The 27,332-nt window shown below is 47.2% G+C and overlaps 2 protein-coding genes across 4 annotated transcripts in view; one reads left to right on the top strand and one right to left on the bottom strand.

Moving 5' to 3' along the window:
- Positions 1-133: 133 nt before the first annotated feature.
- Positions 134-13,434, bottom strand: CCDC40 (coiled-coil domain containing 40). Its single transcript, XM_059828405.1, has 19 exons — positions 13,378-13,434; positions 12,104-12,232; positions 11,550-11,718; positions 11,200-11,357; positions 10,612-10,695; positions 10,304-10,523; positions 9,298-9,455; positions 8,317-8,439; positions 7,796-7,917; positions 6,808-7,051; positions 6,519-6,701; positions 4,955-5,200; positions 3,972-4,185; positions 3,254-3,423; positions 3,039-3,130; positions 2,320-2,440; positions 1,460-1,648; positions 1,040-1,198; positions 134-400 (listed from the first exon to the last, which is right to left on the bottom strand). Exons 1-19 carry the CDS (start codon positions 13,432-13,434, stop codon positions 149-151), a joined length of 3,090 nt encoding a protein of 1,029 aa, XP_059684388.1. The 3' UTR covers positions 134-148.
- Positions 13,435-13,737: 303 nt separating this feature from the next.
- Positions 13,738-27,332, top strand: part of TBC1D16 (TBC1 domain family member 16) — a 32,823-nt gene continuing 19,228 nt past the window's right edge. For all 3 annotated transcript variants that reach the window (XM_059828066.1, XM_059828067.1, XM_059828068.1), the window contains exons 1-3: positions 13,738-13,779; positions 20,466-20,701; positions 21,743-22,373. In XM_059828066.1, the coding sequence (XP_059684049.1) occupies positions 20,524-20,701; positions 21,743-22,373 (809 nt within the window). In that variant the 5' untranslated portion in view covers positions 13,738-13,779; positions 20,466-20,523. The remainder of the gene's footprint in view (positions 13,780-20,465; positions 20,702-21,742; positions 22,374-27,332) is intronic.

Below are 27,332 nucleotides of genomic sequence, written 5' to 3' on the forward strand. Positions count from 1 at the left end.
CGAGGGGGAAAGGTAAAAAGAAGCAAAGAAAAAAATCTGCAACGCTACATCTTTGATAAATACCACACCGCACACCTTTACATTTATTCACTTGCAAAGCCTGCGGCCTCTAGAACAAGAACAGAGGGTTAGATGTGTTTTGTCCCTGTCACTGGCAGGCGAACTGCGAGCCGAGCCTGGATTCCAGGCACTGGCTGAGCCACTGGAGAGCCCTGTGGTGCTGAGGATGTTCCTGCCGGACCTGGTGGACGATGGCCTCGATGGCACGGAGCCGGTCCCACAGTTTCTGCTGCTCGTTTCTCCAGGCTTGTTCAGTGCGGCACAGGGGAGTGTACCTCCCTTCCTTCAGCGCCTGCAGATGCTTCTGGCGTGTCTGGTAGGCCACAATCTCCAAAAGGTTCTGAGAAAAGCAACAACGGAAATTGCTTTGATGGCAGACTGCACACAGAACAGAAGTAGGAAACGGAGGTGGTTCCTGTCGCAGGTACCATAACCATCACATTTTGAAGTGGAAGGGCTTCTTAGGGAGGATACCGCTATGCGGTCGCCACTGTAACAGCCAAACAGCATCCCCATTCTGTGTGCTGTAGAGGTACAGTCACGTCACAGAATTCCATAAATCAGAGAAATACCCATGCATACAAGGCAACCCTTGACAGGACAGAGATTCACCAACTTCAAAACGTCATAGGACGTCATTCACAACCTTCAGCTGCCTCTCAGATTTGTAAGATACTTATGAGTAGCCAGCTAGCGCTCACAAAGGATATTTGTTACTAGATATTTTCAAGACACAAACGATGTCCTTCAGGCTGACGTTTCCAGGTGAATGCTGCCTCGCTAAAGGTGCATCTCCAGCATCAGCTCAGGACCACTATAAGCCCTCAAAGTGTGCTCAGTTAACTGAAAGTGTTGCTAAAATTACACGCCGAGCACACCCACTTCAGGATGGCGGTGAGAGAGAGACAAGGAGCTGGCAACAGAAGAAAGCAGCAGGTTCTATTTGGCTCGTCTGCTGCAAGGAAGCAGATGTGCTCACCCATCGTTTCTTGTTCCGAAGACTTTCTGCGTCTGCACGCAGGCCATCGGACTCAGCCTGCAGCCCGCGCAATTCTTGCTGCTTTTCCGAGAAGGTGGCACTAAGGGACGCCCGGCTGCTCTCCAGCTCCAGGATGGTTTTGTTGCAGTCTTGAGCCTTCTAGTAAACAGAAGAGAAGGAAACGGCAGATTCCAGTTCTTTAGTTCACCTGCATTCCCAGCCATCCTCCCAGAACTCTCAAATTTTCTTTTATTATATTTTTTAATGAGTTTCCAAAGCCTGCGCCTGTGCAGTGCTGTACCTGCGCAGGTGCAGGGTCTGCGTACCGACAGCCCGTGTCTCTGCGCCAAGCGCGCGGGTGCTCATTACAAGGCAAATGCAGCCGACGTGAACTCTTCCAGCCCTGCTTTACTTGCTCACCTTCTGGGTTTCGCTGATCTTCTTAATCAGCTCCTGTTTCTTGCGGTGGAAGTCGCTCTTGGTGATACGTTTCTTATCCGTTTTGTTCTGACCCTCTCCACGAATCGCTATCACCTCTCTACGAGAAACAGATGCCTCCATATCACGAATCATCTTCTCCTGCTGCTTCATCAGCTGGCCATAGCGGACCTGCCATTTGTCAGGATACAGACCAGGCTGAAAATAATGAATGTTTACCAATGGCACCTAACTGAAGTCTTCTGTGTGGCACATCCCATCAACATAAACCAGATACACGTGACACATGAGCCCTGGCAAGCCAAATTTGTGCTAAATCCAAACCTGGCTTGCCCTGTGTGGATCTGGAAGGCAGAGGGCTGGATTATCAACTCGTCTAAAGTAATCTTCAAAATGTTTCACTGGAACTCATTAGCAATAGCAAGAGCAGAAGAGCAGAAGTATCCCAAGAATGAAAGGGAAGAGTTGCTTCGCCAGAAGATAGAGGACTTCCCTAACCAATGATTAAGTTGATGCAATATTTAGCAATCATCACTTCTTTGCTTATAAATTGGGGTCACAGAATAAGGTGGCAGACACATTTTAAATAGATTTCTCAGGTACATCTAGATTCTGCTGCAGCCCATTACGTAGCATGCACAAGGAACGCATAAAGTGAATGCATGCTGGATGTATTGAATTCAGTCTAGCTGCAGGGTTGTAAGATTTCCAACACTGCTATGGCCTTGAAGATGCTACTTCTCCAGCCTGTGTCTCATCTCCTGCCTCATCTTTCAGCAACTCCAAAGCTGAATATGTCGCGTGCAGCTTCCCCTCCTCAGTCCTCTTCCCCAGTGGCTTACTTGCATCCTATGAATCTCCCTTCTCATGGCTTGGATTTCGCCTTGTCCTGCCTCAGAATCCACCGCTGCACGCATCTCTCTTGTCAGCTGGATCTTCTTCTCCCACAGCATGATTTGATGCCTTCAGTGACAGAAAGGGAAAGCAGCGCCTTTGTAAACAACAGAGAGGACGCTCTCTCTGTGCATCAGTGGCAGCACACACCCGAGATCGATTCTGAACACGGAGCTGCATGGTTCAGCAGAAACTAAGAATTTGCATGCAGGACATACAAACGGGCAGCAACAGAGCAGCATGTAATCAGACAGAAAGCTCCACAATTTAGAAAATGGCATGGCGTCTGTAAAAATAAGCAAGCCCAGACTGACAGGGGGATGATGGACCCCAATTAATTGCCCAGTGCGGCACACTCGCTCTGAGTTACTGGCAGAGGAGATAGCATGCAGAATCTTCCCATACAGATCGTGGCAACGTCCAGCACAAGCACACTAGAATTGTTAAAGCCAACGTTCTCCCAGCTTTTGCTGGTTCCAGACACAGCTAAAGCACCTTTCAGTTTCTGCGTTTCAAAAATCATTAAACTCTCTTTCATCTTCCCCAAGGACAGAAGCACGTTTGCTGGTGCTGGTTCAGTTTGATGACTGGAGAAGAAAGGTAACATGGACACACATACAAAAGTTCAAAGACTGTGGCACAAAGCAAGAATCTCTCTGGTACCTACTCTGCTTCTACCAGGCTGTTCAGGAGTCTTTCCTTCTCCTCAGTCAATTGACTGTGCTTCTCCTGCATCTCAACTGATTCTTTTTCTGCTGCCTAGATTTGGGAAGCATAAAACAATAAAACATTGTCAGACCAAGAAAGACTTGCAGGATCATTGTTTGCCTCTGATCTGCATGGGAGGCTGAGGCCTGGAAATGAGATGTCAAGTCTCTGTACCTTGAGAGAGCGTACAAACTCATTCTCTGTGATAATGTTGCCATGCTGCAGCTCCTCAAAGCTGTTGTTGTTCTTGTTGATCAACACATTCAACTTTATCAAGTCATTTGACATGTTCCTCATGTGACGTTCGATGTCTTTCTGTTCTTTTGTTTCCTGCTGAATTTCATCTACAGGTGAACAGGAGAAAGTCTTAAAATTCCCAGGAGCACTGGGTTGAATACAGGCAAGGTGTGACAAACTGCTATTAGACCAGACAACACTGCATGCAGAGCCACCTGCGTCCCACAACTCAGCCAAAACGTTTTTCCACAAGCCCAAAAATCAGGTAAGGTTTTAAGGAGACTACTGTAGAAGAGTTGGTTTTGGCCAAGGAAAGCGCTATCATTGGTGGAGCCATTTACTTACCAACTACTTGTAGACTTTATTTAGGAAGTGTAACACATGACATGGTAACTTAGGGTTCGACTGTGTCAGTTAAGACAGCAGGATCAATCGTTACAGGAAATAACGACATGCAAAACAGCAAAAGGTGCCTGACTTTTAGCCCCCAAGGATAGTACTGGGACCATTTGCATTATTGCTTATACATAACATATATAGGAGCACTGAGGGCATTCTTTGGTGAAGGTCTAGCGTTACCCATCTGTAAGCCTTCACTCCCTTTTTTGTCCATTCACGGATTAACGTTTTAAGAAAGAATTAGGGAATTACTTACTTTCAGTGCGTACTTTCTTCTGCTGCATTATTGTGATCTGTTTCTTTAACATATCCAAGGAGGCTATTTGTTCCTCCCGTTCGTGTGTTAACTTGACCAGCTCTTTCTGCTGATTGAGCCAGTACTTCTCTAGTGTCATCACCTCAGAATTATATTCTTCTATCTGCTTGGTCAGCTTGTTGATCTCAATTTCCAGTGGTCCCAATTCTTGCCCCTATACGAGGGCAAGGTTTGAGATTAACTGGGCAGAAGCTGTTGGAGCTCTTGTTTACAGCATCATTGCAGAAGGCTGGTCCAACTGCTGAGATGCCTACTAAATACTTCAACTATACTGTTATTTTTTCAGTTAGTTACCTTCTGCCTCCATTTCCCATGAGTTGGATGGGATTAATAATTCCTGACTTCGCAGGAATAAATGCAACAGAAGCCCGAAAGGTTCTCGGGCTTTGTGGCGAGAGGGCCTCCTAAGCTCTTACAACAGGTACATCCAGACACTCAAAATTTTGCGAAACGTATGCCACAGTAATAATTTTCACATTGGTGTCCGTAAAGGTCTTGCAGCTCACCGTGCTAGGGACAGATCTGAGCATCATCTGAATGGGGACAACCATGAAGTGACTTAAGTCACTCTGCCTGTTCCACTCTGGTCTTGTCAGGCTTTGCAGATTTTATAATGAGATCCTATTTACTCCCAGAGTATTGATGTCATTCAACATTTTCATCAGGTGTAGATAACTCCCTGCAGAAATCTGTGCCAGGCACACCCTCATTTCACAATTCCCTAATGCCAGCTCCTCTTCGTGTGCATTAAGAACTGTCTGAAAACGTAAACATTTACATTAACTAGTGCAGCTTTTAAATCACCATACTGATGTCTGAAAGTTTTAACTATCCAGCACTTAGGCAGTTACATTTATCAAGGGCATCTGTGGTCACCACAAAGAATAAAATCGAGTTTGGGATTGAAACGTCAATGTACATACCCCCTGCTGAGAAAGAATCATCTCCAACCTCTTGTTGTACCGGCTGATGACCCCTCGCTTGTTCTCAATCAGGAGACTGCACTTTGCAATCTCACTTTCACTGTGGCTGATCAGATCATGGACATTTTTTATTTCCTTGTCCAGCTCACAAAGTGTTTTTTGGAGAATCATCAGCCTGCAGTTGGTATGAGTTGCACTCAGAATAACCTGGGCCGTATCATTCTCAACCTTGGAAAAATGCAGCTCCTAGGAGTATCAACAGACAGAAAACAAATTACTGTCACCAACAGCAACTCATTGATTTGTAATGCCCACTTATCAAAGCACAGGAATCAGGGGATTTAGATTCTACTCGCAGGTCTGTACTACAAGCTGTAAGCAAGATACTTACCCTCTCTGTACCTTTGTTTCTCCATCTATTGACAGGCGATAGCAACATTTACCTCTGCCATAGGCTGTTGAAAAGCATTAAGGAGCCTAAAGATCCCAAAACCCTTTAAGAGACGACGCTTGCCACTTCTGCAATTATTTTCCCTGCCTGTATATCTCTGATTACCTGGCTGACAGTAGTAGGACATTACTTTATGGTACCTTCTCCACCATACCTGACAAACATGTGCCTCGCCTAACAACAACCGTACTAGCTAGAAAGCGCAGCTACGCCTTTTGTTTGAGTGCAGTATGGATGCAGCCAGGTAACTTTTGAAGAGCCTGTCTGTTACTTCTGCACAGCCTGGACCACACTGCGAGAGGTTGCAATTTGGTCTGTTCCAAGTACGTAGTCTCTGCACTGTATTCTACTGCGCAACACAGATGCTAATAGGAGTCAGTGCGGAGTATCCACTTGTTTGTGTATCTGTCGGAAAGGGGGGTGGAGGGGCCTTTCTCACAGCGAAAGCCAACCCTGGCAGTCCTCCAGTTACTTAAGATATGCACCTGATTTAAAAAACCCAGGGGCAGGCTGAAGTAACCCGTGGAAATACAGAGGTGTGAGCCCGTTGTGTTAGTGCCCGCCCACACAACTCGACACGATAAATACTATGCTGAATCTTCTAGTTTTTCTATCTGTGCCAGTTACACACTCCCAAAGAGAGCAACTTAATCGTGCCATGAAGAACTGTGGGTCTGGTTTGACTGTTCCTTGGACTGTAATGCTGATTTGGAAACTGAGAGTATGCCTGCATCACCTTCCGCAATGCAGCATAGAGATATAAGTCAGTTTAATGTGAAGTATAGAAGTACCACATATCCACTGTCTTCCCGCAATGCATAAGAACTTGAACCACTTTATAGTAAACACTCCCAGGATTCATCATTCTGCCCCATTTTTTAAGAAAAGAATGGTGTATTATGTGTCAGGCCTTTTTGGCCAAACTCTCTCACATACACAAGATCAGTAAGATGCAATAAGATCACTGGAAGAACTAAATTGAAGTTGCAAACCCAGCAGAGCTTCAATTGCAGACATAAAAAACAAAATGGAGACACTGACAAAACACACTTGAGAAACACTGCTCTAGGCTGTTTCCTTCCCCTGCCCTCCCAAATGGAAGAGATACCATACCAGGTCCGTTTTTCTCCTATGAAGTTTTGCAGCCAGCTGTGAGAAGTGCTTTGTGGCTTTGCTGGACATCATCTGGTCCTGAACCTTTGCCATGATTTCATTCTCCATCTGCTCTTTGGCATCTGTCCCTTTCTCTATATCCTTACTGATGGACAGCAACTCATTCAGACGAGCAGCTTGATCCTGAAAGGTAGGGAAGAGAGACAGGATCACTACAACTGTTTGGGCAAGGATATTAAATATCCGTGACCAATTCAAAAGCATTCTTCTTCCAAGTAACTCTTCTCACCGTCTTGGTCCTGTTGAGGGCCTGCTCTGTCTCATGGAGAATGCGAGTATAGGTGCCAGATTCAACCTTCAAGGCCTCCTGCCTCGAAAGGCACTGGGCAATCAGCTTCTTTGTTGTGTTGGCATCGTTCTGTGAACGGCTCAGGGTGCTGACAAGCAACTCATTCTTCTCCTCCTCCTTCCTGATCGACTTTCTACAGCCATAGATGTCCATTTCTAGAGACTTGAGGTCATGTCTGTACTTGCTGGAGAGGCAGAGAGGATGGAAAACCATCCCAGGGATTGATTCGTGTGCTGAACGGTCTTCTACAAATTCCTCTTTTCAAACATGCTATTGCAGCAACAACTAGCCAAGAAGGAAGATCTTTTTAAAGGCTAGTCTGCTGTGACAGTGCAGAGTCATCAGAAGATGGATGGAGACATTAAGATTTAAAAGGAAATGTATGTAGGAAAATTAATTCCTTCTTTCAGTCCTGTCCCCACCCCCCCATTCTTACCCGGATGCCACCACATAAAAGCACATTGTTTGTTCTCAGAGAATCAGTCAAGCTTTAAGACTCCAGACCAAAGAAACACTTCCTTTGGCAACAATAGGAAGGTTTTACAGAAGATTTCTAAAGGCATCGCAAAACCCTAACTGAAAGTGATAGATAAATCCTTCTTGCTGTCTAGCTCTTTGGATTCAGAGATGTTGCAAAGGCGAAGGAACTCTTTTAAAGGAATAAAATATCAATAGAAAAACTCTAAACAGCTTTAAAAAACACACACATATCAAGGGAGAGTTGTGTTCTGGATAAAGCAAATAGTAACAAAGAACTGTATTTCTTATCCTTTAACCTTACTATGTGCTCCAGAGCAGTGAACTTGTACTGCCTGACATATACTGCACATACAGTAATAAACCTGACAGAAGACATACTGCCCCTTTTAGAATCCCTCCTGTCCAAATTATTTGAGGTCTCTCCTGGGACTGCTTTCAGGTACCATACCTCAACAACTCCTGTGTGGCGATATAGGCCTCATTTCTTTGCTTCATTCCAGCCAAGCTGCGATTCCAGTGGTTCATCAATTGCTTTTTCTCCATGTTAATAGCCTGTACCTCCATACAAGCCTAAGGAAGAGAAAATTGGTAGACAGGATGAATCTATACTGTGTTGAAAAACCAAATTTATGTTACAATGCAGTATTTTTCTTCTGTTCGTAATATGCTGGGCAGGAATAGCTTCAACTAATATGCATCTGGTTTACTGTCACACCAGACCACAGAGCATAGACCTCCAAGAAAAAAAAATGCTGAGAAGGTGGGGGAGGAAGTGATTTACAGGCAATTCTTAAGGACAAAGGGGAAGAAAAAAAGAAAAGAAAGAAAAAAAAGAAGTCTTCATTCCTCCAAACAGGAACAAACCATACAACTCTGGCCTACACTGTACATATCACGTGAGCATGAGCCAAAGCGGTCAGTCCTTCCAGAAGGAAATATTAACCAGAAGCAAAAAAAGCACCCTCCTACCTCATTTACTGCTTGCCGAGTTACTTTTGTGTCCTCTGCCTGAGCCACAAACTGAGCTTCAAACAGAGCAATCTGTTCTTGGAGTTCATAGGCTTTTCTTGTTAAGCGGTCTACTAGAAGATCCTACAGAGTCAGAGCCAAACAGTTCAGGAAGAGCAATATAATCTCAGTCCTAACCAACTATATTCTAGAAGAATAACATAGGCTAGAAAAGGGATTAAACTGGCAACTGGATTAGATTTGGTTCCTACTGAAACTTTTCCATTCATATACAAATGACTCATGAATGCAGCAGTGACAACTTTCAAGAGAACGAAACCTTCTTTGCTGATTTTTTATTATTTTTATTATTCCATTTGCAGTAGTAAATTGATACTTCAGATCTGAAGCAGCATTCATTCTTGTCAGCATGGATTATATCGTGCCACCTTTCCAGCAGCTAGGAATCTTAATACTTTATGTTTTGAAATCCTTTGTTAAAAAACATATAAATCCATTTGATTTCAACTGTTTGCATGCAATTCTGCATTAATGATCATTAGTCTGTGTCCTGCTGCAAGCAGAAGGCAGCAGAGGGAGCTCCAGCACACCAACCAGCCCAGTTCATTTTCAAAGTTCGCTTTTCGTTGTAAAACTCATGGTGACTCGGAGTAATTCTCGAGACTTGAACCTATGATACCTCTTTACTAAATATGTTTCTGTCCCTCTGCTTGAGTGAAGAGTGATTTACTGTTATAAGGCTTGTCAAAAACCTTTGGGCAGCACATGCCACTATCCTGGTGATGGGGATTCTTCTCATTTTTAGAAAAGTCTATGGGTTGGGGTTTATTTTTTTCAATTATTTGGGAAAAATATCCCCACAGATCTTCCGTGATTCAGTCACTATAGCCTTCCTTCTGACAAGGTAGCACCCCCTCCAAGACTCACCACTAACTGTCATCGCTATTTATTTCTTTATTTTAAAGCAGTTATACTTGATACCTGTTTTTTCTTTTCCACTTCAGCCTGAACCTTCTCTGCCTCAGCCTTCTTCGTCGACTGTTTCATTAGTAAAATATTATGACGCATATCCTGGTCCATATTCTGCATGTAGTAGAGATGCAAGGCCAGGTTTTCAACCTGGGTCTGCATTGCAGAAACTGGGGAGGCAGGAGGAAAAATATTTACAGAAAAGTACGTTTGTAGGACAGACTAAACAGAGATAAAAGGGAAAGAAATACAGAAGCACCCAAAGCCAAACCCGCACACATACCAGCTAAATCAGCCCTCCCCAAAATGAGAATTTACATCAGCTTAGAAGTATAGCTCCACAAACGAAGCTAAAAATCTTGGTAAGCGATTCCTTGATTCCCAGCACACGGAATCCCAGAAAAATCAAAGAAGGGGCCTAAGGAGGCTGTGAATCCACTCCTCTGCCCCAAAACAGAACTGTCTCTTTCTCAGTCTGTTGAATGCTTCTCTAATTTTTTTCAATAACCTGCAAAAACTTTGTAGGCAATTTATTTTAATGTTCAGCTATCCTTGCCATTGCAATTGTTTTACTGTTTCCTACCCAAATGCCTGCAACACACAAAGAATGAGTCAAGTCCATTTCTTTGGCTGGAATGGGCCGCCACACGCATAGTGCTCTCATACTTCTGGACACCCCTAATGACCTACGACCTTTGCGATCTCATCACGCCCTTACAGAGACAAGGGCAAACATAACAGAGTGCTGGGAATTTTCCTCCTGCTAAGTCACAGAGCAGCTGACCTGCCAGAAACAGTTTTAGTCCTAAAGATCTTCTTAGGAGTACAACGTAGCAACGTGGTCTTAGAAACAATAGAAATTATATGGCAACCAGGAATATCTGTGAAATTTTTCAATGAGTGCATTATACCTGATGAATTTTACTGTATTTTTCAATCTCTTGCTTGACTTATATTCAAATTAATTTCTCCACATACTACTAGAATTAGGAAATATTGCAAGGACTGCCTCAGTCACCTTTCTTGCGTTCATCATCCGTGTTCCGACATGCTTCCTTGTAAGTACGCCTGAGAGCCTCCAGTTCCTCTTCCAGCTGCCGACGCGCTGTGGCCGTCTGAGCACGGCGGTCATGGCTCTTCTCCAGTTCCATCTGCAGATGGGCCAGCTGCTGCTGCGCTCCGTAAAGAACCACCCCGAGCTCTTCTCTCTGTACTTTGCCCTTCTTCACTGCTGTCCTCTGCAAACACAAGAGGAAATCAGCTATCTGACTTCAGCTTGGGCAGGGATGGGCTGCTGTGGGAAGGCAAAGAAAGAATGCTGTATACCAGTTCCTGAAGCTCTAGGTTCACTTTTTCTATCTGCTTGGTAAGGTAGCTCTTCAGGGCAGCCTGGAATCGTCTCATCAGAGGCTGTAAAGAAGTATGATGTTGATAAACTTTAACACACTTTTGTAAATAAATTATGACAAAACCTTACTGCTATTCCCACATCATATTTTCTGCCATAGACATTCTTGTTTTAGCTACACTCACTGTAACAAGTGAGAAGAGTTATATCGTGGGTATTTGTTGACATCAGAAAGTGACTACTGAGAATATTTGAAAGTCGGGAACATACAAGAAGAGCTACATGTGAGAACCCATCCACTCACTCTGGCTGCAAGTACTTCTCTTTCAGGAGTACTGAAGAGCACCAGATTTGCCCACTACATTGCTCACTTCTGAACCTGCAACTTTGGGGTTAGTATTGAGGGAGTAGACACATTCAGGAGTTAGTACTTTTGCAAAAGCTATTGTTAAACATGTAGTTTTAGCATACAGCTAAGCCACTGCTTACAATTTACCTCGCACGTTTCACACAAATAAAAATATCAAGTCTGCAAAGAAGAATCACAAGATTTCAGGACTTCTCACATGTTCTGGATCCAAGACAACCAGTTCTGTTTCTTCTACGGCTTTCTCACTTCTTCCGCTTATTTCGTTTTCCTCAGCTCCACACTGCTGGCATTCCTTTTCCCATCTTTGGCCACCATGCTCACTAGTAAGCTGACCGAATTGCTCAAAGGCAGACTCTGAATAGAGAGAAACAGGTTCTCCAATGTCACCTGGACCCCAACCCCCAAAAAAAGAAAAAGATAAATACTTAGATTTCATAGTACTATGCCTCCAGATGGATTAACAATGATCAGAAAGGGAGAAAACTAGAAACCGTGCTTGATAGATGGTATCGAGTATTGTAGTGTTACTAAGGAACTGAATGATACCTGACTCTACACAGCTGTTCCACTCCACTGACAACACAGATGCCTGTGGAGGAGCTCCTGAAGGAAGGGAAGGGTTTCCTCTGTCTGTTATCAGCTGCTCCATTTCACCCAATTCAGGAGGCCAACTGCCTAATTCCACTTTGGACGAGAAAGTCTCAGGAGATTTTTCCTGAAACATAAAATCCATCCTTTTCAATCTAACTCTATTTGCCCCTAAAAATCCGCTTATTTTTGTCATCATGAGACATGAACAATGCAGACAAAGAATCAAGAAGAGGTCCTTGTTCTAAAATCAGCACACAGATATATTGGCAAAGCTGTGTCACTCTGGATAAAAAACCTAATACTTTACACATATATAGCACAACAAAGGAACCTCTCCAGTTTTGTCAGCGTTTTTGTTTACTTCGCGCTTGACCAATTAGCTTTTCTCTGTTCCAGTTCTGATTGGTTTTGTGTTTGCAGCAATAAAACTGCACCAGGAGAATTTGAAGTTACAAATACTGGTCATGCGTTCTGTGAATAAAATTATATATATTATTATAGTGTCTCACTTCTGCAGAACTAACGAACTCTGCAGCTCCATAGACTCCTCTTTCTGCTGGGGGAAACATCTCTTCTCGGTCCTCCAGAGGAACAGACTCTTCCTCTTCGTTGTCGTTCCCGTTCTCTGCCTCTATGGCCTAGCATACAACACAGGCGAAAAGCAGAACAGCAGCATTATAAGGAGTTGATTACCTTGTTTAATGTTAATGCTACAGCATTTTAACAACTGCTTTTTGTCACAGGGCACAGCAGTTTAATTTAGGAGTTCAATCTCATTTGCAAAAATGGTCACCTGGCAAAAATTCTACACACCACTTTTAATTTCACATGCGTTTCTACCTCACATCTACTTAAAAAAAAAGCCCTTAGGGATTCATTAAAGAAGGTCTTCCAGCTTGCACTACATGGAGCCAAATTATTCTCTTCTTTCTTTCTTTTTAAAGAGACACTGTTTTATCCCATATCATTATTTGCCAAATTCAAGTATTGCGCAGTACCAACGGAAGAGGAAAACTTGTCACCAACAAACCTCAAAAAAAGAGCCTGAATATGTGCACCTGTGAAATGTGGATAACTTCCTTTTTAAAGTGTCTACAGCAGCAACGTGCTAAGAGCTGACTGAGAAACACCTACTTGGAGATGCTGCCGATACACAGGACAGTAACTAAATTTACTGTCTAGTGGCTTTTTTTTTTTATGCAGGGCAAGACTGCAATAATTGCCCACTTGTTTTACTTCTGCCTATCAAAACTGCCTCTGTGAAGGCATCGCTCTGTAAGGAACGCATGGGAACACGCTGCCCTGTGAAGGTTTCAAAGGAAATCACCTCCATAGCGAGATGGGACGGAACTCTGATTACATCCCGCTCAGCGGAGCCGAATCCCCCCCCAGATCCCTCTGCTGCGGCACCGGGGGCTCCTCCGTGGGGCTGGGGCCGGCCTGCGCCTGCAACCGGAGCGTCCCGCAGGAGGGAGAGAGAAAGAAAGAGACAGAGAGAGAGAGAGTGAGTACCAGCGCCGCCGTTTGCAGGCCGCCCCTCCGCCGCGGGGCTGGGCACGGGCACGGGCACGGGCACGACCGGGGGGCCGGGCGGTGTCGGGCCGCGGCCCAGCCCCGCACTCACCCACCGGCGGCTGCACCATCTTCCCGTTGCCAGGCGACGCGACAACACCGGGTCACGTGAGCGCTGCGGACCGCACCACCTCAACCCGCGAGGGGGTACTCGGGCCGCTCCACCTCAGCCCGGGGCGGGGGGGGGGCGGTGGGACGCGGGCCGCACTACCTCAGCCCGCCGCTGCCCGCCGTATCCCAGCGAGGCCCGCGGCGCCCCGACCGCCATGGCCGCGCCAGCCCCGGTGCGGGGCAGCAGGTAAGGGCGCCGGGGGCCGGGCGGGGCGAGGCCGGGTGTGCCGTGCCGTGCCGGGGGGTCCCTCTTTGCCCTTCCCTCGCGGAGGCGGCCCCGCCTGAGGCGGCTGCCGGGCAGCCCCTGGTCACGCCGGGGGCGGGGCGGGGCCGCCGGGCGGGCACACCCCCGCCGGGCCGGGCCGGGCCGGGCGGAGCGGGGCGGCGGCAGCGGCGCCCGCGCGGGGCCCGGCGGGGGCGCGGGGGACGGCGGTTCGGAGCCCGCCCGGGGCCGGTCCGGGCCGTGCAGCCGCCGGAAGTTTCCCCGGGCTCGTCTTTGCCGGTAAAAGCGCCGGGGCCGCGCGGGGCTTCGCTCGCCGCGGGCGCGTTGAGCGGCGGGTAGCGCCGGCTCCGTGCGGCCGGGCCGGGGCCGTGCTTCTGGGCTGCGGTGGGCGGCAGCGGCTGCCCGAGCCCACCCGGGTCCCGGGGCCGGCTGCTCGTCACGCGTGTCTCTCCCCGCGGGTTGGTGCCCGGGGACGAGGCACCCGGGTATCCCGCCCGGCAGCCTGGCGGTGCATCCATGTTGGTATCCCACTCTTTGTCCTCCCTGCCTGCGCTCCCCGCCGCCCGCCGGGGTCCCCCGCGGGAGCCCCGCGCTGCGTGGGGGGTCGCGGAGGGGGCGGGCGGGGCGCTGCCCGCCGCCTTCGGAGCCCCCGGGGCGGTCGGTGTGCTGCGGGGCCGGGGCGGGCGGGAAGCGGCGTGCGAAACACTTCGCGAACTTTACCTTCTGCTCTTTCGGAGTGGCTCCGTACAACAAATTTTTATCATCTCCTTCCTTTTGGGGAGGCGGTCTTCCCTCAAATGACCCCAATATCTTCCTCTTCGTTTGCTGAGTTCCGTTACCAGCGGAGACGTGAAGATGGATGGTCGGGATCCTTGGCAATTATTTGATGCATGGCCTTCAGGCGCCACAGGGCAGGGGTTACGTGTTGATATATTGCTCTCCGTGTTGCTGAGGCTCTGTAAAATAACTCTGCTTCTTTCTCTCCGAGGTCTGCCCGGCTTTTCGGTTCTTGGACTGGTAACTTCTCTTGCAAAGGTATTATGTTCTTAGTTGCCACTCTGCATAGGAAGTAATAAAAATGAAAGATCTTTGAACAGAAAACAGTAGAAATGTTAACACCAGGACAGCTCAGAGTAAAGATACCGGGCTTGCTGCTTCTTTTGTAGAAGCCGCCTTCAAGTTTGTAGGCTTAGAGGAGCTTGTGTCATTCTGGTGATAACTTGGCTAAAAGCAGGGAAGTCTCTGGAAGCTGCTTCTCCGACCCTGCGTTGGGTTTGCTGAATACCCGGGTTTATTCTGCAGGTCTCGCTGTGTGGTTGGCGAAAAGCTGGAGAGCCGGGATGGGGCAGAGCGTCGAGTCCTCTGTCCTGCTGGCCAGAGGGAGGGGGCATGGCCCTGCCTGTGGCAGGGTGAAAAGGAGACTGTTTCAAAGTGTCGGAGCATGGCAGAACCATGCGGTCTGATGTCTGTTGTATTAAGAAAAGGCTTCGCAATTAGTTCATCAGTTCAGCTGTGAAACCAGGCTCCTGGCATTTTTTAGCTGCTGCTATTTAGGGATCTAGTACTGCGAGGGATCTAGTATTACGAGTCCACAGCTACAGGACGTTGGAAATAAAAAGCCATAAAAGTGTTACCTATCACACAAGGACTGTAGTTAAGTAATATGAAATGATGTTTAACCTTGGGATGGAGGGACATACGGCACAAATAATTTCTCAGCGCTAAAGCGTATGTTGCAGTTTGACTTTTAGTGCTGGAGGGGTGGTAAGCTTTTTATTTGCTTTTTTATGCCTAAGCAGGTGTGGCTGGGAGCAGCAGGCAGCCTCTGATGATAGCATTTCGTTTCCCTTTTCATCTCTGAGTCACAAACTTGCAGTATTTAGTCAGCTGTCCCTTTTTTACCTTCTCAGCTGAGATGCGTCTGAGCAAAATCTGTTCCACTGAAGTGACTGGAATTGGAGTTGTGCGAGTGTCAGGATCTCAGCCGTCGCTGGTGACTGCTGTGACTTCTCCTTTGCTCTGTACTCCACGTGCCACTGCTGCACGAGCAGGTCGGGAATGAAAGACTTTTTGGTGACCTACATAATTCTCCCCATGAAATGGGATGACTTCAGAATGGCTCCCTATGGTAAACTTTTTTTCCTTGATTTGGCTAGGTCATCTTAAATAGCTCCAGCTAATAGCTAGTAGTTTTAAAAGCTTTTTTTTTTTCCCCTAATGTAGAGGTATTGCAATACAAAGGGAAGGTCGTTACAAGGGCTCTCATGTATACATAGAGAAGTGTAGATCAAGTGAGTGACTAGCTGAGAGTTGCACAGAAAATCCAGTCAGAGGACTGGAAAGAAGCTGCGAGTCCTGACTCCCGGGCTCCTGTACTCCGTCTCCGGTCGCTCTGCCTTCCAGCACGCTGTAACCTCTGCTTGAGCTACCTGAGATGCAAACCCGGCATTTGCCCTTCCCAGGGGGAGGAGGAGGCTGGGACTTCTGCCGTGTTTGAAACTTCCCCGGTTCAGTGACTCCGTACTCCTTAAATATGTAAAATCAAATTTAAGTTATTAAGGGCAAAAAAGAAAAAAAGCCTGTTGTGTTTTTCTTACTTATGGCATTTCATGCTTAAATTTGGTGCCGATGTTTGACAGCTCGTGTTTCTCCTCCGTGCCCAGACACACTGTAGGACTCACGTTTCGCTTCAAGAGCCCTGTAGCTTGGCTTATTTTCCTTGTAAAGCTATTAAACTCTTGCACAGCAAATTTGCCCTTGGAGCCCCAAGACCCACTGCCAGGCACAAAGTGCTCAGCAGTGTGACTTGTTGGCTGCAGCCGACCCCAAAGCGCAGGCTGTCATATGCCTCTATAGGGTAAACTTATTTGCGAGAGAAGCCTTGTTCTCTCGCGTGCCCGTGAACCGCTCTGGTGTGAGCGTGTGCTGCACGGACGGGGAGTAATGTGCTGGAGCCTGCGTCAGCCCGTGCAGGAGCCCTCCATTGCCCTCCTTTGCCGGAATACAGGAATCTTGTGCAACCGGAGGCAGCAACATTTGGTCTGGCAGCATCTGCCAAGGTGATGGTGCGATCTGCCAAGCCAAACAGGATTTTGTTGTTTATCGGTTTGTGAGAAGGGGAAGGGCATTTCTCAGGGAGGCGAGCAGCCGGTGTTATTTGAGATGCTGCTGGCTGGAACTGGTCAGGCTCTTGTGAAGAGGCTCCTGGGGTGATTTCAGGAGTTGGCTCCCCAGCACGTTTCTGAGCTCTCGTGTAGCTGAGAAGTGCTGGCATTGACTGGGAGAGCAGCCAGGGGCTGCGTGAACAGACTTGGTAGCTGTAGCAAAGATTTTTAGTGGCGACAGTTGATGTGTGGGAGAAGAAAATGTATGTGTGCTTAATAAATATTGGCACTCAGCAAGAGCTTATCAGCTAATTCAGTGCTGCAGCTCCTGGAGAGCTAGGATGTCTCTGCCACATTGAAAAGAATCCCTTCAGATCAGGGGATAAATAGAAAATTAATATGAAAAATACGTTTTTTTAATGGTACTAATTTAATGCTGACTTAGCTGTAGGACGGTTCCCGCCTGCCTTCCCAAGCCCACACAAGAGGCAGCAGCAATACCTGCTTCTCCTCGCGACCCAGGCCCCGTGGACTGTGTGTGCAGATATTGCCCCACACAGAAGAGGGCTGAGAATGAGCAAACCCTGCAGATTTGGTCTCTTTGTTACTTGCTGGTTTGTGTTGCGTGAACTCCTGTCTTCTGGGAAGGAGAGGCACATTCACAAGCTGTGTTTCAGAGACCTTTGGGGTTGTATGAGTAGACTGGATGACTTTCAGAGGTCCAGTCCATCACCTGGCCCTAGCTGGGACCGACTGCCTATCTGTTTCTGCGGCCTGTCTTTGAAACCCCCCAGTGATGGAAATGGCCTCTTCAGGTTGCCCTATTCTGGTATATCTGCTGTTAGAATGACCAAACTCTATGTTCCTTGCCACAGTTCAATCACCCTACTACTTCTCCTGTCCTCCATAGACAGCTCTTCCTTTTTTTGGAGGTGTCAATTCACAGGTATGAAGACTTTTAATACATTTCCCCTTCTTTAATCTTCCCTTGGCAATCTCTTTCCAGATCACTCTTGTCACTCTCCTTGAAACTGCCCAGTGACTTGCATCTGTTTTTCTTTAATGCTGGAACCAAAACTACACAGAATTCCCTAGCCTGGGACAATGGTGAAAGGATTAATTTGAGTCTTGCTGATGATGTTTGTACATCCCAGTATATTTGGCTGTTTGCAGCATTGTAGTGGACTCTGATCTCTGATGCATAGCTCTTCTGCAAGACAAATGCAACAGACTAATTTTCTATGCTGGCAGGACATCATATTCTTCACCTCCGGTCTTTTGTTGTTGTTCTTCCCTCTTCCCAACCTGCGTATGCCTGTGCGTACCTGCAGCGCCGTCCACCTGCACATCAAGGCAGTGCTGAAGCGACAGGTGTTCTGCAGGATCAAAGGGATATTTCCCTTTAAATTCCTCCTGCTTTCCAGGGAGCAGCTTTTGATCTTTTACCTGTTGCTTTCTTCTTTCTGTGCTAGGTAAAAGCTAATTAAATGTCACCACTGTTGGCAGAGAAGTCCTGCACCTCTGCCTGCGTTCCTGAGAGCCCCTGGAGAGCTGCAGTAAGACATCACACAAGCTCTGGTTTCATACGTGCATCTCCATCTGCTGTCCTTAGTAGGAAAAGCTCACTTGTGTTTTCTGAGGAAGCATTCCCCGGTACCAGGTTCCTCCTTTGCGTATGCAGGTTTTGCGCTTCTAGAGTTCCGATGAAATAGCTGACATAGCTGAAGGCCTGGGTGTCCAGGCTGGTTTCAGTCTTGACAGAAACGGGGCAAACCTGAGCAGGCTGTACTGCCTACAAAACATTGTGGTAACAGATGACCCTCTTCAGATGTGCTGGAGGCTGAGGGGCTCTGATGCTGTAGAGATTGCTCCACGTCACCGCTCCGGACTCCCTCAACACTGTGTTGAAACCGTGTGTTGAAACTTGGTGGTGGGAAGGAGGAATTGCAGCAGAGGTTATTGTCTGTATTCTTGCAGGGTGCAATGAGAGGAAAGGTGACTTGCTCTTTAAATATGGTTGAGGCAAGTTACTTTCTCCAAGATACAACCCAGAGCCTGAAACAGTACTGTGGCTTTTGGCAGTCTGGACTAGAACAAGCATATGGCTCCATTGGTGTTTGGTTTTTTTGGGCTGAGACGTGAAGATACATGTTGTGTTTGGTGCTATAAGGAGACTTGGGTGCAAAGGACTTGCAAAGTAATTCTCTTATCCTAAACACTTGCTGGGCACCGTACATAGCAGGGTTGAGGCTTCTCCATCGAGTTCCAGCAGAGCCTGAAATGCAGAAACTGCTTATGCTGTGATTCAAATTGACAAATCTAGCAACTGCCAGTTAAACCAATAGTTTTGTCCTTTAATGAAGGCTCTGTCAACTGCTTGGCAATCTCATTTGCAATCTTCTGTATGTACAAATCTGTCAGAATCAGGACAGCTATTTTTCTTCCCTGCAGCTTTCACTCCGCTCTTCGGGAAGCGCTGGTTTCTGTTTGCCCTCTGCCTTCTCGCATCCTCATTTATCTGGAGATACTGTTAAAACCCTGTTTAAAGAAATCGGAGCTATTCAGTGTTTGATGATACTTGCTTTAGGCCCCTAAGTGTTTCCTCCATACAGTGCCCCTGATAGTACAAGTCAGGGCCTGTCTGCTTTTCTCTTTATTTCTGGCTACCCCTGTTGCGTGCTCTGCGGACCGTGGTGTGGCACTTGTCACGAGGAACACGCTGAGCTGATCTCTCCACGTGCTGCCCCTGGACTTGGCACCGTTGCAATGTGTGGTGCGTGCCAGGTCGGACTGGCCTGTTCACGAGCAAGTAAGGCTGTGTAAATACAAAGGAACAGAAGTCGATGTTTCCTCTCCTTGTGTACTTTTGGCAGACCAGAAACTGCTGTGCCTCTGATGGTCTGCTTCCCAGCTAGGGATGGCAGCAGTGGGTAGAGTCAGCTCTGTTATATTGTGTTGGGCTATCTCTGGGATTGCTTTGTGCCAGACCCACCATCAAGTCATCTTCCTGATCTGTCTGCTAAATAGTTTATAGCTTGGGTGACCCTTCTGGATTCACTGTAGAGCTCATCAGCAGCCCCGATGAGGACCACGTCTCGTTTTGAGTACAGTGCTTACTTGGTGATTGGTTGGGGACCATACTCACAGTTAGCTAAAGTTACCTGTTGAGAGAGGAAATGTTTGCCTTGACTTGGCATGCCATATGCGGCTATCGGAGTCTGCCCACTCTGTTGAACATGGGTCTCTTGCCACTTATCTCTGAAAAAGCTCTATATAACCAGCACTGCTTAAAAAACAAACCAAAACCCGAGCGCAAAACCCTCAAATGCACAGCAGGATTATGCCAAAAATTGGTAAGCACAAGATGAACTTGTTTTGATCAATGTTTTTTTGGAGATTGGTGGTTACTGAGGATGAAGCGGCAGCCCTTGTTTGATGTCGTGGTCTCAGCAGTTTTTCTGTGCTGAAGGAAGCCTCCAGGGTCTACTCTGACTCTCTTTGCCATCCCCAGGACAGTGATACATCGGGCAGCTCTGCATCGCTGAGCTGTTCCCTTAATGGGCAATATTCAGTGACAACCGTTACTTTTCTGTTTCCTGCTCGCAGTAACTATTGAAACGTGTGGGTTTTGCTGCCTTCATATTTCTTTGTTGCACAGAAAACCATCCCGGGATTCTGTACTTCAGCATCTTTAAAACACAGAGTTGATGTTACAGATCCAGAGCATATGGAGGCTCTTCCTTGAGTTGTAGGACTGATGCAGCAGTTGATGGGAGACCTCTTCCTTCTCAGACAGTGGTAGGCACATGCTGTGCTGTCGTTATATTTATTCTAATACTATTCTTTCCTCCTTCTTGGCAGATCTTCTGAATTTGGCTCCTGATTAAATCTGACAGATAATGGAAACATTTCCTTGGCGATGTCTCTGGGGCGACTCCTCCGACGTGCCTCTTCAAAAGCTTCCGACCTCCTGACCTTGAATCCTGGTAGTGGCAGCAGTTCATCTTCCATATTTGATGGGGAGATTATCTACTCTAAGAACAATGTCTGCGTCCACCCACCTGAGCTGCTACAAGGCATCGGGGAGCATCATCCAGGTGATAGGGTGTTGCAGACACTGCTCACTCACTCTTTTTTTCCTCTCCTGGGGTGTGTGTTAGTATCAGAGTCTACATCTTGGGCTCTAAAGAATGAAGAGGTGCCAGTGGGGGACAGGGCAAGGCAGTCTTAGGGAAGACTAAGGAAAGCTATCCACAAGCTGATCCATAGGCTCTCTTTTTAGTAGGAAAATTGATGATATTTCTCCTTTCTCTTCTGGTTTAGTGTGGATTTACCTGTTTCAGTAAGTCCTTTGTATTACCAGAAGATGGACAGTTGTCATTTGAGGACAATAACTTCTGTTGCTCTTTCAAATACGTGTATTGTTCAGGAAAGCCAGGTATCGTCTTGTAACTGTCGTTGCTAGAGTGGCCTCAACAACCATCGGTAAAGGGAAAAGAAAACCTGATTGTGGCTGCATGCACTGGAGTAAATGAAGATAAATACTGGCCTGTGCCTCTATTCTCGTCTGTTACTGCACTCTTTCATGTTTTCATCAAAGAGAGCCGTGGCTACTGGCTTAGCTTCACAAAACTAATTATTCTGTGAACATTGACCCACGCTTCCCTTTTTGTGTGTGTGACTTTTTTTCTGTTGGCTTTCCATGAAAATTGTAGCCCTCTAGCTACACTAAGGTAAATATTCTTCAGAAAGAAATGTTTAGCTGGCACTTGAAATTGTTTAACTAACAAACAGTAGAAGTTTTTCATGTAGCAACATACTTCAGAATTTACTCTTGATTAGCAATCAGTCCAGGAAGTTGAAGTAATTGCATGTCATTTCTATGTCCGCTTAGGCCAGAGGGAATTTAGACGATTCAAAAGCCATATGCAGGCTTGAAATTATTTGTAAATACTGAATAATGTTGAGCACTCCACAATTCATTTGGCATAATTCTCTTGTGGTAAATAAAAGGGTTTGTTTTGCCCATATGTAATGGTGGTGAAGCAGGGGGAGATGGGGAGGGGCAAACTTCAGGCTTATGCAGTTTCCTTGGAATAAACTGTGTCGTAACTGATTGCTCCTTTGCTCTCTCGAAGGCTATTTGTGCTTGTACATGGAGAAGGATGAGCTACTTGGAACCACGCTTATCCTTGCCTGGGTGCCGAACTCCCGCATTCAGAGGCAGGATGAAGAAGCCCTGCGCTATATCACTCCTGAGAGCTCCCCTGTCCGTAAAGCTCCCCGCAAACGCGGCCGCCACACTCAGGGCTTCGCCATTGTCCGGCAGGCTTCCCCCACTGAGCAGAGAGGGGCAGTGATCCTGAAAGGAGAAGACATCTTGACTGTCTCACAGCTTGTGAAAGATGTGGCTTACATCAGCTCCCCCTCTTTGGAAGGGGAGAAGCTCTCCCAGAGCTGCCCCGCGGCAGACAGCACCCACCAGTCCCCCCAGCCTGCCCGCAGTGACTCAGGAATCCTATCAACAATCAGTTCTCAGGAGGAGCAGAACAGGTCGGAGCTGTCGGTGGAGGGGACGGAGGAAGGTCTGGACTGCAGGCCAGAGCCGGGGGAGGACGAGGGCTCCTTGGAGCTGTCTGCTGATGACGTGAGCAGGGACAGTACTTTTGACTCTGATTCTGATGCCTTCTCTTCCCCCTTCTGCCTCTCTCCCATTAGCGAAGCCCTCGGGAAAAGCAGTAGTTCTGTGTTTCTGGATAACGAAAGCAGGTGAGTGCATCCTTTTCTCTAGTTTCTGGGCAAATAGCTGGGGTGCTGGCTGCTGAGCTTGGAGATGCTGAAGGAAACCGAGAAGCATCATGGTGGCATTGAGCTGAATATCCTGTCTTGCTTCAGACACCTGTATAATTTACAGGAAATTGTTTGCCAGCCAGTCCTGCTTCTGCTCAGTGAACCCTGGCCCCGAACATTCAGGGGGGTATATGTACAGTCTTTCAGGTGAACTGTCTTGAGCCCTGGAAGCAGCATTACTAAATTAAAAAGGTCCTTTGTTAGTCTAATTGGCTCTGCTGAGGAGATGTGCTAGTTACTTCTTGTGGAGAGCCACATCAAAGTGTCTGTCTGACTTCCTCTGAGCCATGGGTGCCTTTCTGCAAGGCACCATGTTGACATGAAGTCTGCAGGTATGAGCTTGTTTTGCTGGTGTTCAGAACGTGGTCCCACTTAAGACATATAAATAGTAATTCTTACATGTCTGACCTGGATAATTTAGTCAACACTGGTGTATCTAAATGTCAACGCTTCTCAGTGGCATCTGCGGTAAACTCTACGTAGGGGGAAGAGAGCGCCTTGGCAAAGGAATGATGAACAGTCGGATGCCTCTATCACTTACTGTATTGAGATGCAATGTTTCTGGTGTTCTGGTCTGTGCTCTGTGCGGTGTATCGCTCATTTCCATCTTGGGGAGGATGGGTGTGCTGCGTTCACGAAGCACCGTGGGGCTGATTTTAAGGATATAGCTCAACTTTGAAACTACACCTGAAACTAGGAAAAACTAGTTCTCCTTTTGTGTGTCAGCAATGCACAGACTACATTAAGACTTGACATTTGAAGAGATTTTGCCTCTTTATTTTATGGGCTAATCCCAAGCCCAGAGAATGCCAGTAAGGACAAGGTTTATGAAGGAAGTATTCTAATTGATTCAACTCTCTCCGGATATTTTAAAACGCTTCAGTGTGGTGATCTCAGACTTTGTATCAGCTTTGCATTTGATATGTGTCCTAGCAGTATGCTTCCAATTAACTGCACGCCCACAGGGTTTTCTGGGCTTGAGCTCTGCAGCAGCTGGGTGGGCAGCGGTTAAAGCAGTGCCTTGGCCAGGCCAGCGCGGCTGTCCCGTCCCATGTCCCGTCCCATGTCCCGTCCCATGTCCCGTCCCATGTCCCGTCCCATGTCCCGTCCCATGTCCCGTCCCATGTCCCGTCCCACCGCAGCTCTCCTCTGGCTGCAGAGCGGCATTGCAAAGCAGCCGCGGGGTGCCCAGGATGGGCCTTTGGTTTCCAAATTGTGTTGACCGTCAGTTTGACAGTGTTGCTTTTAGCTCTCTAAATACGATGCCTGACAGTCTTTTTTGACAACTGTTAATAGGAATGTGGACAGCTTTGGAAATGCCATGAATGTCATGAAACACACCTTGAAAAAATTTTACAGAGAGGCCTTTGCATGATTAAATATCATTCCTAATAACTGACTTTATTTTGATGGTTCCTAGGCTTTTTGTCCCATTCGGATTGTATTCTAGCACTGGGGTTGAAACTTTAGCTGCATACACTTTCAGAGAATGTCGTGTTGGTTTAGAAATTTCTTGGCCTTGACTTAAAAAAAAAAAAACAAAACAAAACAAAAAAAACCAAACAAACCCCACAGAAATCCCCCCAAAGCCTCTGTTTAAGGTGTGTAATTTTTTTTTCCTTGAAGCAGCACTGACAATCTGTGCGTTTGACCTGTCACTCTGAAAAAAGTGATGTTTTGGGGGGGTTTAAAAGCTTTTTTTTTCTTAAACAAATTATAATTAAAATGCTTCTGTGAACATTTCCGAGTTCCAATGGTAAGATTCTGAAAGGAAAAATGTTCCGGTCTTTTAGGATGTGTGGGGAAGCTGTGGCCTCAGCTGTGCCCCGCTTCACCCGCACACCCTGCGTACACGGTCCTTATCCCCGCCTTGGTGGTTAGAAGCAGGAGTGGCAAGGGACGCGTTCAGAATAATGTCCTCACTGCTGAAAACCAGGGGATTGAACTCATGCTGGGGAAACCCCGGTCCTCGGCCTGGGCCGCAATGCCGTGTGCTGTCCGAGGCGTGCAGCAGTCTCGCAGAGCTTTTGCAACCGACAGCGCGCAGCTGGTGCAGAAGGGTGCCGGCGCAGTGCCGGGAGCACGGCAAGCGGGCAAGGAACCTTGTGGTTTAACTGTTCTGCAACACTTGGTGCTCTGAGCTGCTAATAGCGTCAGGGAAGGAAGACAGTGCCGTTTATTGCATCTGCGCTACCTCGCTGGTGAATTCGTGCAGCGTTTCCCCGCTGTTGCGCAGCCTGGCTCGGGCGAGCCCTCTGCCGGCTTCCCTCGCCTGCCGCCGGCCCCCGGACAGCCCCGCCAGCGCAGAGACCGGCTTTGCAAACACGCTGTCATGGTCCTGCTGGACCTTTCTTTTATTATTTTTTTTTTTAACTCCTCTGGCACCAGCCTGGAAGCCTCGTACAGTGTATGCGGCACTCATAATTTGCAGCAGATTAATAAAACAGACCTTTCATTGTTTGGGACTCCAGACTTGAAAGGCTTTTATCCACTGTGTCCATTTTTTTTATGCCAATTTGTTCTTCCTTGTAGAGCCCCCTTGCATGATATCTGCAGGATCTTACAAACTGTTTGAGTCGGAGATTTTGCGAAGAATACTTTGCAGAAGTCTCATCGAAAAGCGTTCTTTTATTTCCTGCGTTCGTCCCAATGTTTTGGGGGGTGGGGGATGCTGTTTCAGAAGTCACTACAAGCATGAGAACAGCTTCCTTCTTTCTTAAGTTTTTTTTTTTTTTTCTTTTCTGCTGGCTGCTTCCCATCTGAGCCAGAATTGGAGTGCGAACAAAGTTTGTGCTGCTGGCAGATTGTTTCAACTCTTCTCCCTCCCTACCCCCCGGTCACCACCTCCTCCCTGCAAAGAGGAACGAATGTTTCTGGTTATTTCCCTCTGCACTGGGGAGTTGTTGTAAAGACAACTCTGCTTTTCCCCATGATTGTTTCAGAAGCTGAAGCAATGCGTTGCATGGGTGTTGCAGTCCAGCCACCTTTCTTTCCGTGCCATTAGATATCGTCAGAAACAGAAAAATGTGTCATTGTGGAGGAATTAGGCCATACATGTAGACTTGGATCAGATGAGATCAGGGTGGGTAACTTCCATGGCCCAGCAAGCTGCTTGCCAAAATATCCATATGACTAGGAGCCGTAAGTCCCGTATGGCTCTCAGAGCATCCTCTGAGAAGGTGGCCTGGCCGCCCGGGCAGCTGGCAGCCAACAAATACACAGCGGTGTGTGCGGGACAGGGAGGAAGAAGGGAGGTAGGCTTGGGAGCGTTTCAGTTGCACGACGAGTCAGTCATTTTAAGTCAACAACTCGCCTTGTAGAACATAAGGAAATAAAAATTTATCCATTGTGTTTTGGGTTTTTTCCCTCTTTGCTTCTCAGTTTGACAGGCTGCCAGGGATCCCATGCAGCGATCGATGCTTTCCTCCCATTTACACAGTTCCTCAGGCTAGGAGCTATGGGAGTGTCCCATCACCAGCATACACATTCTTGCTTCTCTTTTTAGACGAGCCTGGCACTTCTTCTGCATAGTGCACTCTTCTCTCGTGGAAAGGTGGCTTTGCTCTCTTGGGTTTTGTGTCCTTGTTAACTTTGGGGGCCGCTTTCTGCTCATAGTACGTGGTTCCTGCAGGGAGGTAGCTAACGTGGGAAATGCCTGCATTGATCGCGGCTTTGTCATTGACCGCACTTCTGTAGGAAAGGAGGGATACTGGAAATAAAATCGTTCCATTCTGTTCCTTTTCTCCCCGTCACCATTGCTTGCTGTCTCTCAGGAAACGTTTGCCTTGTGGTCCGAAAGGCACTGATTCAGGACAACTGTACTCTGTACCCAGCTCTGCCTTGTTGCTGCCCTGCTAAATTACTCAGCTTCCATTTTCCCCATCAGTAAAGTGAAACTAAAAGCCTTTTGTTACATCCTGGCGACCAAATAGCATCTGACATCTATATAATGTCTTTCAACAGATGCTTCTGAAGTTACTTTAACTGACCATGACATCAGATCTATACCAATCAGCTACAGAAGCACTTAGTGCTCTGTAAGTTGGGTTGTTGGGGTTTTTTGGGCCGTGCCAGAGTGATCCCTGGTTAACAGCAGCTTTCCCTAGCAATGGGTGGTAGGGCTGCTAAAGGCTTTTCGCTTCGGTATTAAACTGCAGTTGCTGTTACCTGATGAGCACCATACAAAAACGCTGCAGAGGACAAATAAATGCTGGCATGGGTTTCTTCGCTAACTTCAGGTTGGGATGTAGATCGATACAGTCAGAATTTGGACCAAGAAGCCTCACTGGTGGAATTGTACGAGAAGAGCTTGGGGCAACATCTGGCCAGAGGCTGGAGCTCTGCAAACGGTCGCGCAGGTGATGGAACAGATGCCAGCTCATGCTTCCACAGCACTTGCTTTAAAGGACAAGCAGAAGCGATGTGACCAATGCGGTCACGGATATCGATGCAAGAAGGAAACGTCTTTCATAAGAAGGTGGTAATTTTAGCAACCAGTAATAAAAATAATGAAACATTTTCAAAATGGAGCTAAAGGATGGTACAGTTCTCATGTTCTTCAGCAGACATGAATTCACGTAACAGAACTATTACAGGCGGTCTAGGCAAAGCACATAACACAAGGAAAAACTCCTTTGGCGTCGCAGTTGATGCAATTTTTACAGATGTGTTGCACATCCTGTTGTTAAGCCTCTTCCCAGGGAGCTAATCAGTAAATTACCTTCTCACGAGGGAGCGGAGGCGCAGCGTTACGGACGGTGGCAGCAGCTGCAGGAGCGGGTGGTAACAGAGCGTACGGTGTTGCATCATGTTGTTTTGGCAGCTCACCTGAAAGGCTTGGTGCTGTTCAGACCTCTGCAGAATAAACAGGAGGCAAAA

The sequence above is a fragment of the Gavia stellata genome, chromosome 22 (genome assembly GCF_030936135.1).
Source record: "Gavia stellata isolate bGavSte3 chromosome 22, bGavSte3.hap2, whole genome shotgun sequence".
NCBI classification, from domain to species: Eukaryota; Metazoa; Chordata; class Aves; order Gaviiformes; family Gaviidae; genus Gavia; species Gavia stellata.